Source organism: Anoplopoma fimbria, chromosome 18 (genome assembly GCF_027596085.1).
Source record: "Anoplopoma fimbria isolate UVic2021 breed Golden Eagle Sablefish chromosome 18, Afim_UVic_2022, whole genome shotgun sequence".
In the NCBI taxonomy this organism is placed as follows: domain Eukaryota; kingdom Metazoa; phylum Chordata; class Actinopteri; order Perciformes; family Anoplopomatidae; genus Anoplopoma; species Anoplopoma fimbria.
The window spans coordinates 6,821,355-6,835,443 of NC_072466.1; the positions used below are offsets into that span (position 1 = coordinate 6,821,355).

Sequence of the window (14,089 nt, forward strand, 5' to 3'; positions counted from 1 at the left end):
AGCTAAGTTAGCAAGCTGATGGTTGCACCTTCATATTTACCGTTACATTACATTTTCAAAGCAGAACTTTTACTTGGAGTATTTTTACAGTGAGATATTTTTTTGCAGATAATACAACTTTTAACCACGAAAGAACAAAAGCACATTTTTCATAAAGAAAGATAGCTTTCTTTTTAAATACTGGTAATGTATTGTTATAAACTCCATCTACTTAATAATGTCACGTGATACGATTGAAAGCTCTAAGAATGCTTTTCCAAAGGCCAACGATGAACTTTGATTCTCAACTTTTTGTTTGCAATAGAAACCTTCAGGTCATTTACTCTAATTAATCCTATCCGTAAACATCAACTGTCAGTATGAGAACAGTAATACTGCAATTGATCATTGGATTGATGTATCTGTGCATGTATCATTACTTATCAAACTGAGTAGCGAATTTTTTCAAGGCTTAGACAGGACAAAACGTCCCTCAGTCACTGAGGGTGGGTGGGTTAGCATCTCTCCATCTTAATAATATACTGCATGCTTGTAAACTGTATGAGGGGTGTTGAATGTATCAGTTTAAAGAGAGTCCAATACGTTGTGCGATGGTGTCTTCATCAAGGATCAGCACTCTTCACTGGTATTTTGTGGTTTCTCTTCGATCATACTATGATTAGACTTGGGACATGCGAGCTTCCCCATTAACAACAGCATCCATGTTCCCTTTTTGGCAAAGAGTGCACATCTTTCTAGAAGCAAATGCATAAAGGAGTGGATTCAGGAAGCTAATTACAAATACAAATGTTCCAACAATGTTCCAGCTGTCAATGCAAGACTTCAACAGGCTGGACAAAAAAATCTCTCCACGAAGTCCATTAAGCAGCTGTTTAGTAGCTGTACTAGAGTCTTCAGTCATATTTTCCCACTTATCATGGAATTGTAGATATTCAAATTTCTTTATTTTGTCGGCACTTTAAGTATTGCCTTTCTATTTTGGCTTCAAATTTGAGATTCGGGGGTCACGTTTGAAAGGTTTACAGGATCACACAGAACACAACAAAGTATGTACTGGCAAGCCTGCAAAGTAATGCACTGAAGAGAAAGGTTTCACACTCTGATATATATATGCTTTAACAAGGACGTCTTGTTAAAGCAGACATAACACAAATGTCTTGTTATGTCTGCTATGTTACATTTTTGAGAAGCCTGAGAAGTGAGTAATAAGGCAAGGCTGAGAAGAAGATGATCATGCAGGCGTGAAGGTAAATGTGTTCACATGAAACCTTCATACTCGGAATGTAAAGGACAAACCAGGACAGGGTTGATCAAGGCTACATTTCAGTGTCTGCAGACTCTGTTCTGATTTAGTATATCTACTGGCCTGTGGACATAAATCCGTTACACAGTATATCTTCAAACATACACAAATATAAATCACACAGTATAACTAAAACCTAAATTTTCAGATCAAATATAACAATTCGAGACGATTCAAGTTATATTATCATAATGCTACAGTCAGGAATTGCATTTAGCTGTTTTTTTGTATTGTCAGCAAAAAAATGCTCAGCTTTCTTCTTCTTGGTCTTTGATCGAGTTGTTGCAGCTGTGGGCCCTCCGCCGGCTTCACCCGCTCCTTTAGAGGAGGTTGAGCCCCCTCCTAGGACGGATGAGCTGGAGGGTCCTGCTTTAGGGCCTGAGACTGGGCCTGAGGCTGAGGTTGAGGCTTGTGGTTTTTCTCTTCTTCCTCCTCGTCTGCGGCTATTGGTGCTGTCAGTGGAGGGCTGTATGGGGGAGGATGGGTGTCCAGATCAGGGTCCACTTTACACAGCTTAGACAGTTCCTTAAACAGAGAAGAATAAGGTGGTGCATCTGGTACTTTAGGCAACTCATTCACTCCAGGGGGGGATGTCTTTGGAGTGAGTTGAGGCAATTGTTTGAGTGTTTTCCTTCTTTCCCTACGCTCTGCTTCATCCTTCCACATTTTCAAACACTCGCTATGTTTTTCTATCTCTTCTAAATCCTTAACGTTGATTATCTTTGTTCCCCATACTCTTTTCTGCTCTTCCTTCAATTTTGTTTCTAATTTTCCTATTTGAGCTATGCTAAATGATCCTCCTGGAGAAAACCCATATTCTTGTATCCATACACCAACACAATCTATGCTCCCCGTTCCATATTTGGACCCCATGACATCAATACACCCCCCTGCAGGAGGAGAAACCTGAATCTTACTCTCACCCGAACCCATAATTCGGATGTGTGTATACACTTTTGACCTTTACAACACGGGCGTCCCAGTGAAGCCTCGATTACTATAGCTCAACCAAGACAAAGCTACGGCAGAAAATGAGTGCGCCTTTTTTTTCCTTTTGCACTGTCACTTCTCCTTTAAACACTGTGTGTGAACAATGGTCACCTTTACACAAATGTTTCTTAGGTCAAGAACGACAACACCCAGATTTTAATTAACCTGAACGTCCGTTTCTCTTTTCCAGTTCTCCTTTTAACCTATCCTCATCGAAAGGATATGAGGGACGTAAGATGTCACAAAAGCCAAAACAATTCAGGAAGGTTAAATTAACTAAAATTCACAATGACCCAGATATTACCAAAACCGAGGTGAATAATTACAACCCTTGAAAACCACTCTATTTACTGATTCTTTTTTCTATAAATCACAGATCAGAATTTCAACGTCTCACACGGTTTTTGTTGATTCGTGGACTCAATCAGGTCCTTTGGATCACAGTAGAGATGGCCCAGAGTCGTCGGTGGATCGGTCCTCTCGTCTCTCAATGTCAAGGTAGAGGCAGGAGATTTCCTCCTGGATGGCCAGTCATGGTTCCTCCGCCACCTCAGGACGATCTTCTATGGATCCTGTTCGTGATGCCAAATTGTATTTGTATGTGTGGATGTATCATTACCAAGTTGCTCTTTTGAATCTTTGCCTGATTGATTCAAATCTGTATTTTTACAAATCTAGCTGAGGAGCAATCAGCATAAACGTTTTGTTTTTTCTCAGGAATATCTTTATTACATTTTTGAAAGAGTCAACAAAATAAAATAAAAAGAAATGTTTACAGTGCACAACAGATATGTCAAATGAACAGAGCAAATCTACCATATAGAAGCGTAACGCACAGTCAAGCCCCACTCTTCCCTCACCTCCACTAGCCAGTCAGTAAACAAATGAAGAAATAAACAAGAGAGGGGGTGTTCAGAAATTGATAACATATACAGATTGTTTCACTGATAATCTACAGAAACACAATAGACAAAAAGAGAGTGAGAAACTAAGTCTTTAGTGTGTTTACGGGTTTTTAAAGTATTTAAGTAAAGGTCCCAACACTTTTTCAATCATTTGAGTTACAAACTGAGTAGCGAGTCTTTTCAAGGTATAGACAGGACAAAAAGTCCCTCAGTCACTGAGGGTGGGTGGGTTAGCATCTCTCCATCTTAATAATATACTGCATGCTTGGACAAAACAGAGGCATAGGACAGTGTGCCGCGATGGCTGGGAGCCAGACGCATGTCTTCTTCTGGAGTGGTGCCAAAAAGGGCAACAAGAGGGTTGGTTTCCAGAACATGTGGATAAGAGAAGCCTAACCTCCTTTATATTTGTCACTGCAGAGATTCACTACTGGGTACATACGGGATAGTTTGTCTTTGGTCACATTGGCCCTTTGCACAACCTTAAACTGTATCAGACAGTGACAAGCACAGAGGGGTGCTGAATGTATCAGTTTAAAGAGAGAGTCCCATACGTTGTGCGAAGCAGTTTTCATTTTTGTCTAGATGGGCATGTGTTATGCCTCCCAGCTTGTCATAGAACGCGAATGTACACAGTTTATTTTCATCATTTAATAACAACTCATCTGCAGCTCTCAGGAAAAAACTAAGAACCACATCCTCGACCAGCATCAGAGCTTTTGAGAAAAAAAATGTTTTTCCAGCTCTACAAGAACAAAAGTAATTTCTCTAGTTTCATATCTTCATCAAGGATCAGCACTCTTCACTGGTATTTTGTGGTTTTACATCGATCATACTGTGATTAGACTTGTGACATGTGAGCTTCCCCATTAACAACAGCATCCATGTTCCTTTTTTAGCACAGAGTGCACGTTTCTAAAAGCAAATGCATAAAGGAGTGGATTCAGGGAGCTATTTACAAATACCAATGCTCTAACAATGTACATGCTGTCCATGCAAGACTTCAACAGACTGTTATTTTTTAGCCAAATAGCTGCCACACCAAGCACATTTGTGATATGGTATGGCATCCATAGAACAAAAAAGGTCACAATGATGCTTGTGACCAGCCTGGTCGTCTGTGGGTTGTTGAAGAAAGCTGCCTGGTTCACTTTCCTGTGGAGGCTGATGTATGAAAACACCACAACAGTTATTGAAGCAAATCCGGTCAGACTCTCTGTCAGCAGCACGGCGATCTGCTGGGAAGAGGAAGAGAAGTAGGATTCGCAGGTTGTCCAGTGCTCATCCGTGATCAGCTGACGAACCACTAAAGAAGGGATGGACAGGATCATCGCAATCAGCCAGAACAAAACCAGCAGCCTCTTCTTTCCTACCTGATCAAAGCATTTCTGCAGTTTCACCACCTGTATGTAGCGCTGGACACTCAGCGCCGTCACAGTCAGCAGGCTGCCATAAACGCTGCAGTACACGAGATACGCCAGAAGCTTACAGGTCACCAGACCGAGGGTCCAGCCGTACAGTGAAGCGTAAATCCACAGGGGCAGGGTGAGCAGGCCGAGCAGGTCTGATACGGCCAAGTTCAGCATCAAACTCTGGCTCAGACTGGACAGGTGCTGCCAGTTTGGTCTGAGGATGATCACAGCGATGTTTCCAGGAACTCCCAGCAGGAAGCAGAGGGACATCACCAACACACGGATCAGACCGGTGAAGACCCAGGAGGCAGAAGGTGGAGGTCCAGGAGAGGAGGAGATATTAGACGGGACAACAGAGGAGTTGAGTTGTTCCATGCTGTAAAACCTGCTGGCAGAAAAGCTAACTACTGTGCACTGAGCAGGGGATGAAAGAAACTGTCAGTCTGTCAGAGGAACAAGATGTTATCCTTTGATTTGTTCAAAGAGGAACAAATTACAAATGAACCAATCGATGATAATAAACAAAATTGAGGATATCAAGATGTTATCCTTTGATGTTCAAAGAGCAACAACAATAACAAATGAACCAATCGATGATAATAAACTAAAATTGTACCCGGATATCACATGTTTCATCATGGCTGCATGGTTTTGCATATGTCGTCATTAGCTTTTGCATTTTCATGCATTGTGTTTCCTGCACAGAGAGCTTTCACCACAACAACTCCAGGGAAGTAAGAACCTAAGGACTATTTTTAAAATGTAGATCTACTGCAACAGTGAGGACTCTACATATTCAAAGAGGATTTTAAAGTAAAAGCATTTCCCAGTAAATAATAATAACAACAATATGTTTAAAACAACATATGAGTTCTGCCTACATGCTACATATCCATTTTGTAAAAAACATTTAACACGATAATTGCGATAATATTTAAATAAAACCTTGCATATTTTGACAAAAGAATCTCTCCACAAAGTCCATTAAGTAGCTGTTTAGTAGCTGTACTAGAGTCTTCAGTCATATCATATGATCTTCATCTGCAGATGGAGTTTTCCCACTTGTCATGGAATTGTAGATATTCAAATTTCTTTATTTTATGGGCCCTTTAAGGATTTCCTGTCTATTTTGGCTTCAGATTTGAGATTCAGGGATCACTTATGCCCTTGGAGACAGAAGCTGACAGAAGACTTTGTTTGACATTTGAGAGGCCCATAAACTGATCAGAAAATCAACTGTCAGTATGAGAACAGTAATACTGTAATTGATCATTGGATTGATGTATGTGTACATGTATCATTACTAAGTTGCTCTTTTGACTCTTTGCCTGATTGATACACATCTGTATTTTTACAAATCTAGTTGAGAACCGATCAGCACACAAGTTGTTTTTTTTTCTCAGGAATATCTTTATTACATTTTTGAAAGAATCAACAAAATAAACACACAAGAAATTTGCACAGTGCACAACAGATATGTCAAATGAACAGAGCAAATCTACCATAGAGGAGCGTAACGCACAGTCAAGCCCCACTTGTCCCTCACCTTCACTAGCCAGTCAGTGAACAAATAAAGAAATAAAACAAGGGAGGGGGTGTTCAGAAATTGATAACATATACAGATTGTTTCACTGATAATCTACAGAGAGACAAAAGACAAAAAGAGAGTGAGAAACTAAGTCAATAGTCTGTTTACGGGTTTTTAAAGTATTTAAGTAAAGGACCCAACACTTTTTCAATTCATAATTTGAGTTACAAACTGAGTAGCGAGTCTTTTCAAGGTTTAGGCAGGACAAAAAGTCCCTCAGTCACTGAGGGTGGGTGGGTTAGCATCTCTCCATCTTAATAATATACTGCATGCTTGGACAAAAGAGAGGCATAGGACAGTGTGCCGCGATGGCTGGGAGCCAGACGCATGTCTTCTTCTGGAGTGGTGCCAAAAAGGGCAACAAGAGGGTTGGTTTCCAGAACATGTGGATAAGAGAAGCCTAACCTCCTTTATATTTGTCACTGCAGAGATTCACTACTGGGTACATACGGGATAGTTTGTCTTTGGTCACATTGGCCCTTTGCACAACCTTAAACTGTATCAGACAGTGACAAGCACAGAGGGGTGCTGAATGTATCAGTTTAAAGAGAGAGTCCCATACGTTGTGCGAAGCAGTTTTCATTTTTGTCTAGATGTGTCATAGAACGCGAATGCACACAGTTTATTTTCATCATTTAACAACAACTCATCTGCAGCTCTCAGGACAAAACTAAGAACCACATCCTCAATAAGCATGAGAGCTTTAGACTAAAACCTTTTTATTTGCAGCTCTACAAGAACCAAAATATTTTTCTAGTTTCATATTTTCATCAAGGATCAGCACTCTTCACTGGTATTTTGTAGTTTTTCATCGATCATACTATGATTAGACGTGTCACATGCGAGCTTCCCCATTAACAACAGCATCCATGTTCCTTTTTTGGCACAGAGTGCAAATGTTTCTAGAAGCAAATGCATAAAGCAGTGGATTCAGGGAGCTATTTACAAATACCAATGCACTAACAATGTACAAGCTGTCCGTGCAAGATTTCAACAGGCTGTCATTGTTGAGTGAAATAGCTGCCACGCCAACTATATTTGTGATAAGGTATGGCATCCATATAACAAAAAAGGTCACGATGATGCTTGTGATCAGCCTGGTCGTCTGTGGGTTGTTGAAGAAAGCTGCCTGGTTCACTTTCCTGTGGAGGCTGATGTATGAAAACACCACAACGGTTAAGGAAGCAAATCCCGCCAGAGAATTTGTCAGCATCACGCCGATCTGCTGGGCCGGGAAAGAGAAGTGAGATGTGCAGGCTGTCCAGTGCTGGGTCGTGGTCAGCTGACGAACCACTAAAGAAGGGATGGACAGGATCATCGCAATCATCCAGAATAAAACCAGCAGCCTCTTCTTTCCTACCTGATCGAAGCATTTCTGCAGTTTCACCACCTGTATGTAGCGCTGGACACTCAGTGCCGTCACAGTCAGCAGGCTGTCATAAACGCTGCAGTACACGAGATACGGCAGGAGCTTACAGGTCACCAGACCGAGGGTCCAGCCGTACAGTAAAGTGTAAATCCACAGGGGCAGGGGGAGCAGGCAGAGCAGGTCTGATACGGCCAAATTCAGCATCAAACTCTGGCTCAGACTGGACAGGTGCTGCCAGTTTGGTCTGAGGATGATCACAGCGATGTTTCCAGGAACTCCCAGCAGGAAGCAGAGGGACAGCACCAATGCAGGGATCAGACCGATGATGACCCAGGAGGCAGAAGGTGGAGGTCCAGGAGAGGAGGAGATATTAGACGGGACAACAGAGGAGTTGAGTTGTTCCATGCTGTAAAACCTGCTGGCAGAAAAGGTAACTACTGTCCACTGAGCAGGGGATGAAGGAAACTCTGTCAGTCCGTCAGAGGAACAAGATGTTATCCTTTGATGTGTTCAAAGAGCAACGAATAACAAATGAACCAATCGATGATAATGAACTAAAATTGTACCCGGATATCACATGTTTCATCATGGCTGCATGGTTTTGCATATGTCGTCATTATCTTTTGCATTTTCATGCATTCTGTTTCCTGCACAGAGAGCTTTCACCACAACAACTCCAGGGAAGTAAGAATCTAAGGACTATTTTTAAAATGTAGATCTACTGCAACAGTGAGGACTCTACATATTCAAAGAGGATTTTAAAGTAAAAGCATTTCCCAGTAAATAATAATAAACAATATGTTTAAAACAACATATGAGTTCTGCCTACATGCTACATATCCATTTTGTAAAAAACATTTAACACGATAATTGCGATAATATTTAAATACAACCTTGCATATTTTGACAAAGAAATCTCTCCATTAAGTCTATTCAGTAGCTGTTTAGTAGCTGTACTAGAGTCTTCAGTCATATCATATGATCTTCATCTGCAGATGGAGTTTTCCCACTTGTCATGGAATTGTAGATATTCAAATTTCTTTATTTTATGGGCCCTTTAAGGATTTCCTTTTGGCTATTTTGGCTTCAGATTTGAGATTCAGGGATCACTTATGCCCTTGGAAACAGAAGCTGACAGAAAACGTTGTTTGACATTTGAGAAGCCCATAAACTGATCAGAAAATCAACTGTCAGTATGAGAACAGTAATACTGTAATTGATCATTGTATTGATGTATGTGTACATGTTTCATTACTAAGTTGCTCTTTTGACTCTTTGCCTGATTGATACACATCTGTATTTTTACAAATCTAGTTGAGAACCGATCAGCACACAAGTTTGTTTTTTTCTCATGAATATCTTTATTACATTTTTAAAAGAATCAACAAAATAAACACACAAGAAATTTGCACAGAGCACAACAGATATGTCAAATGAACAGAGCAAATCTACCATAGAGGAGCGTAACGCACAGTCAAGCCCCACTCATCCCTCACCTCCACTAGCCAGTCAGTAAATAAATAAAGAAATAAAACAAGGGAGGGGTGTTCAGAAATTGATAACATATACAGATTGTTTCACTGATAATCTACAGAGAGACAAAAGACAAAAAGAGAGTGAGAAACTAAGTCAATGGTCTGTTTACGGGTTTTTACAGTATTTAAGTAAAGGACCCAACACTTTTTCAATTCATCATTTGAGTTACAAACTGAGTAGCGAGTCTTTTCAAGGTATAGACAGGACAAAAAGTCCCTCAGTCACTGAGGGTGGGTGGGTTAGCATCTCTCCATCTTAATAATATACTGCATGCTTGGACAAAAGAGAGGCATAGGACAGTGTGCCGCGATGGCTGGGAGCCAGACGCATGTCTTCTTCTGGAGTGGTGCCAAAAAGGACAACAAGAGGGTTGGTTTCCAGAACATGTGGATAAGAGAAGCCTAACCTCCTTTATATTTGTCACTGCAGAGATTCACTACTGGGTACATACGGGATAGTTTGTCTTTGGTCACATTGGCCCTTTGCACAACCTTAAACTGTATCAGACAGTGACAAGCACAGAGGGGTGCTGAATGTATCAGTTTAAAGAGAGAGTCCCATACGTTGTGCGAAGCAGTTTTCATTTTTGTCTAGATGAGCATGTGTCATAGAACGCGGATGTACACAGTTTATATTCATCATTTAACAACAACTCATCTGCAGCTCTCAGGACAAAACTAAGAACCACATCCTCAATAAGCATGAGAGCTTTAGACTAAAACCTTTTTTTCTGCAGCTCTACAAGAACCAAAATATTTTTCTAGTTTCATATTTTCATCAAGGATCAGCACTCTTCACTGGTATTTTGTAGTTTTTCATCGATCATACTATGATTAGACATGTGTAATGTGAGCTTCCCCATTAACAACAGCATCCATGTTCCTTTTTTGGCACAGAGTGCAAATGTTTCTAGAAGCAAATGCATAAAGGAGTGGATTCAGGGAGCTATTTACAAATACCAATGCTCTAACAATGTACAAGCTGTCCGTGCAAGACTTCAACAGGCTGTCATTGTTGAGTGAAATAGCTGCCACGCCAACTATATTTGTGATAAGGTATGGCATCCATAGAACAAAAAAGGTCACGATAATGCTTGTGACCAGCCGGGTCGTCTGTGGGTTGTTGAAGAAAGCTGCCTGGTTCACTTTCCTGTGGAGGCCGATGTATGAAAACACCACAACGGTTAAGGAAGCAAATCCCTCCAGAGTCTCTGTCAGCAGCACGGCGATCTGCTGGGCCGGGGAAGAGAAGTGAGATGTGCAGGTTTTCCAGTGCTGGGTCGTGGTCGGCTGACGAACCACTAAAGAAGGGATGGACAGGATCATCGCAATCATCCAGAACAAAACCAGCAGCCTCTTCTTTCCTACCTGATCAAAGCATTTCTGCAGTTTCACCACCTGTATGTAGCGCTGGACACTCAGTGCCGTCACAGTCAGCAGGCTGCCATAAACGCTGCAGTACACGAGATACGTCAGGAGCTTACAGGTCACCAGACCGAGGGTCCAGCCGTACAGTAAAGTGTAAATCCACAGGGGCAGGGGGAGCAGGCAGAGCAGGTCTGATACGGCCAAGTTCAGCATCAAACTCTGGCTCAGACTGGACAGGTGCTGCCAGTTTGGTCTGAGGATGATCACAGCGATGTTTCCAGGAACTCCCAGCAGGAAGCAGAGGGACAGCACCAATGCAGGGATCAGACCGGTGAAGACCCAGGAGGCAGAAGGTGGAGGTCCAGGAGAGGAGGAGATATTAGACGGGACAACAGAGGAGTTGAGTTGTTCCATGCTGTAAAACCTGCTGGCAGAAAAGCTAACAACTGTGCACTGAGCAGGGGATGAAAGAAACTCTGTCAGTCTTTAAGAGGACTGAAAAAGGGAACATGGATGCTGTTGTTAATGGGGAAGCTCGCATGTCACAAGTCTAACCATAGTATGATCGATCTAAAACCACAAAATACCAGTGACGAGTGCTGTTACTTGATGAAAAAATGAAACGAGAGAAATTCCTTTTTTTCTTGTAGAGCTGCAAAAAAATATATTTTAGTCAAAAGCTCTCATTCTGATTGAGGATGTTCTTCTTAGTTTTGTCCTGAGAAAAAAAATTGAGATTCGGGGATCACTTATGCCCTTGTTAACAGCAGCTGACAGAAGACTTTGTTTGACATTTGAAAGGCCCTTAAAGTGATGAAAAAATCATCTGTCAGTATGAGAACAGTAATACTGCAATTGATCATTGGATTGATGTATGTGTGCATATATCTTTTCCAAGTTGCTCTTTTGAATCTTTGCCTGATTGATTCAAATCTGTATTTTTACAAATCTAGCTGAGGACCAATTAGCATACAATAAACCGTACATTATTACATTTTTGAAAGAGTCAACAAATAAACACAAAAGAAATACGCACAGTGCACAACAGATGCCAAATTAACAGAGCAACTCTACTATATGGGAGCGTAATGCACAGTCAAGCCCCACTCATCCCTCACCTCCACTAGCCAGTCAGTAAACAAATAAAGAAATAAAACAAGGGAGGGGGTGTTCAGAAATTGATAACATATACAGATTGTTTCACCGATAATCTACAGAAAGACGAAAGACAAAAAGAGAGTGAGAAACTAAGTCTATAGTTTGTTTACAGATTCTGAAAGTTTTTCAGAAAAGGTCGCCACATCTTTTCAAATTCATCATTTGAGTTACAAACTGGGCTGCACGGTGGTGTAGTGGTTAGCACTGTCGCCTCACAGCAAGAGGGGCCCGGGTTCAATTCCCGGGCCAGACAACCTTCTGTGTGGAGTTTGCATGTTCTCCCTGTGTCAGCGTGGGTTCTCTCCGGGTTCTCCGGCTTCCTCCCACAGTCCAAAGACATGCAGGTTAGGTTAATTGATGACTCTGAAATTGCCCGTAGGTGTGAATGTGAGTGTGAGTGGTTGTCTGTCTATATATGTCAGCCCTGTGATAGGCTGGCGACCTGTCCAGGTGAACCCTGCCTTCGCCCATTGACAGCTGGGATCGGCTCCAGCACCCCCGCGACCCTTAACTGGATAAGCGGTTACGGAAGATGGATGGATGGAGTTACAAACTGAGTAGCGAGTCTTTTCAAGGTATAGACAGGACAAAAAGGGTGGTTTTACATCGATCATACTATAATTAGACGTGTCACATGTGAGCTTCCCCATTAACAACAGCATCCATGTTCCCATTTTGGCACAGAGTGCAAATGTTTCTAGAAGCAAATGCATAAAGGAGTGGATTCAGGGAGCTATTTACAAATACCAATGCTCCAACAATGTTTAACCTGTCCATACAAAACTTCAACAGGCTGTCATTGTTGAGTGAAATAGCTGCCACGCCAACTATATTTGTGATAAGGTATGGCATCCATAGAACAAAAAAGGTCACGATGATGCTTGTGATCAGCCTGGTCGTCTGTGGGTTGTTGAAGAAAGCTGCCTGGTTCACTTTCCTGTGGAGGCTGATGTATGAAAACACCACAACGGTTAAGGAAGCAAATCCCGCCAGAGTCTCTGTCAGCAGCACGGCCATCTGCTGGGCCGGGGAAGAGAAGTGAGATTCGCAGGTTTTCCAGTGCTGGGTCGTGGTCGGCTGTTGAACCACTAAAGAAGGGATGGACAGGATCATCGCAATCATCCAGAACAAAACCAGCAGCCTCTTCTTTCCTACCTGATCAAAGCATTTCTGCAGTTTCACCACCTGTATGTAGCGCTGGACACTCAGTGCCGTCACAGTCAGCAGGCTGCCATAAAGGCTGCAGTACATGAGATACGTCAGGAGCTTACAGGTCACCAGACCGAGGGTCCAGCCGTACAGTAAAGTGTAAATCCACAGGGGCAGGGGGAGCAGGCAGAGCAGGTCTGATACGGCCAAGTTCAGCATCAAACTCTGGCTCAGACTGGACAGGTGCTGCCAGTTTGGTCTGAGGATGATCACAAGGATGTTTCCAGGAACTCCCAGCAGGAAGCAGAGGGACAGCACCAACGCAGGGATCAGACCGGTGGAGACCCAGGAGTCAGAACGTGGATGTCCAGGAGAGGAGGAGATATTAGACAGGACAACAGAGGAGTTGAGTTGTTCCATGCTGTAAAACCTGCTGGCATCTGTCAAACTGTGCACTGAGCACGTGATGTTGGAAACTGCACTCATCATTTAGAGGAACAAGATGTTCTCCTTTGTTTAAAGAGGAACAAATAACAATTGTACTGATTGATGATAATGTATCACAAGTTATCCAGGCCTCTCCATCACTATTGAGAACTCTATGGTGTCCTCGGTTGGGAACTTGTGACGCTGGATCACCAGCTGTCCTTCACTGCCAACATCGCTCTGTAAAACGACTATTGCAGGTTCAATCAATCAACTCAACATCATGAGGCTATGTCTGTTCTGCACCCAGGAAGCAGGAGAGGTTCAGGTTCAGGCTCTTCTTATCTCCCGCCTAGACAACGCAACTCCCTCCGTGCTGGTGTGCCTAAATGTGCTGTCCTAACTCTGCAGCTCAACAGAATGCGGCAACATGGCTGGTCTCCAACGTACCCAAGTTCTCCTCAGCACCCTGCACTAGCTACCATTCTTGCAATTGTGGAGTTTCATCCACAGGGTTGAATGCACTTACTATTTACGCCAGGCTAATCTCACTCTCTACTCTTAAACCGCCCTGTTAGTGATAACACAGCTGTGTGCATCTCTGAACCCTCTATCTGCATCTCAGTGCCCACAGTCGGTGGGTAACAGTCAGCGGTGTGTTTGGCTAACAGCTAACAGAACTAACAGTGCACACACTGCTGCGTAATACCTCTAGGCCGCTTTTCTGCGGTACACTTTTATTGTTTTGTATGGTTTGTTTTGCTAATGGCTAACAGCTAAGAGCTAACGGTTAATGGCTAAACACTAAACTAAACCCTGCTATCCTTGCAAAATGCAGTATAACGGTAACCTCATAATTGAGCCTCTGATTGATTTATGTGCGTGC

General features: G+C 42.4%; 4 protein-coding genes across 4 annotated transcripts; all 4 read right to left on the reverse strand.

The window, feature by feature from the left end:
- Nucleotides 1-1,645: 1,645 nt before the first annotated feature.
- On the reverse strand, nt 1,646-4,985 carry LOC129107563 (leukotriene B4 receptor 1-like). The gene is made up of 2 exons (XM_054619067.1): nt 4,110-4,985; nt 1,646-1,828 (listed from the first exon to the last, which is right to left on the reverse strand). The coding sequence occupies exons 1-2, from the start codon at nt 4,983-4,985 to the stop codon at nt 1,646-1,648; spliced, it is 1,059 nt and encodes a 352-aa protein (XP_054475042.1).
- Nucleotides 4,986-7,033: 2,048 nt separating this feature from the next.
- LOC129107564 (leukotriene B4 receptor 1-like) lies at nt 7,034-7,972 on the reverse strand. The gene has a single exon (XM_054619068.1). It carries the CDS (start codon nt 7,970-7,972, stop codon nt 7,034-7,036), a length of 939 nt encoding a protein of 312 aa, XP_054475043.1.
- A 1,964-nt stretch (nt 7,973-9,936) lies between these two features.
- LOC129107565 (leukotriene B4 receptor 1-like) lies at nt 9,937-10,884 on the reverse strand. The gene has a single exon (XM_054619069.1). The coding sequence runs from the start codon at nt 10,882-10,884 to the stop codon at nt 9,937-9,939; it is 948 nt and encodes a 315-aa protein (XP_054475044.1).
- A 1,374-nt stretch (nt 10,885-12,258) lies between these two features.
- Nucleotides 12,259-13,197, reverse strand: LOC129107566 (leukotriene B4 receptor 1-like). The gene has a single exon (XM_054619070.1). The coding sequence runs from the start codon at nt 13,195-13,197 to the stop codon at nt 12,259-12,261; it is 939 nt and encodes a 312-aa protein (XP_054475045.1).
- Between the last annotated feature and the right edge of the window lie 892 nt (nt 13,198-14,089).

Coding starts and splice junctions, on each gene's coding strand:
- LOC129107564 (XM_054619068.1), bottom strand. CDS start 7,972: ATGGAACAACTCAACTCCTCTGTTGTCCCGTCTAATATCTCCTCCTCT.
- LOC129107563 (XM_054619067.1), bottom strand. CDS start 4,985: ATGGAACAACTCAACTCCTCTGTTGTCCCGTCTAATATCTCCTCCTCT. Junction 1,829..4,109: donor ATGCATTTGCTTTTAGAAAC/GTGCACTCTGTG, acceptor TCTCTGTTTAAG/GAACTGTCTAAGCTGTGTAA.
- LOC129107565 (XM_054619069.1), bottom strand. CDS start 10,884: ATGGAACAACTCAACTCCTCTGTTGTCCCGTCTAATATCTCCTCCTCT.
- LOC129107566 (XM_054619070.1), bottom strand. CDS start 13,197: ATGGAACAACTCAACTCCTCTGTTGTCCTGTCTAATATCTCCTCCTCT.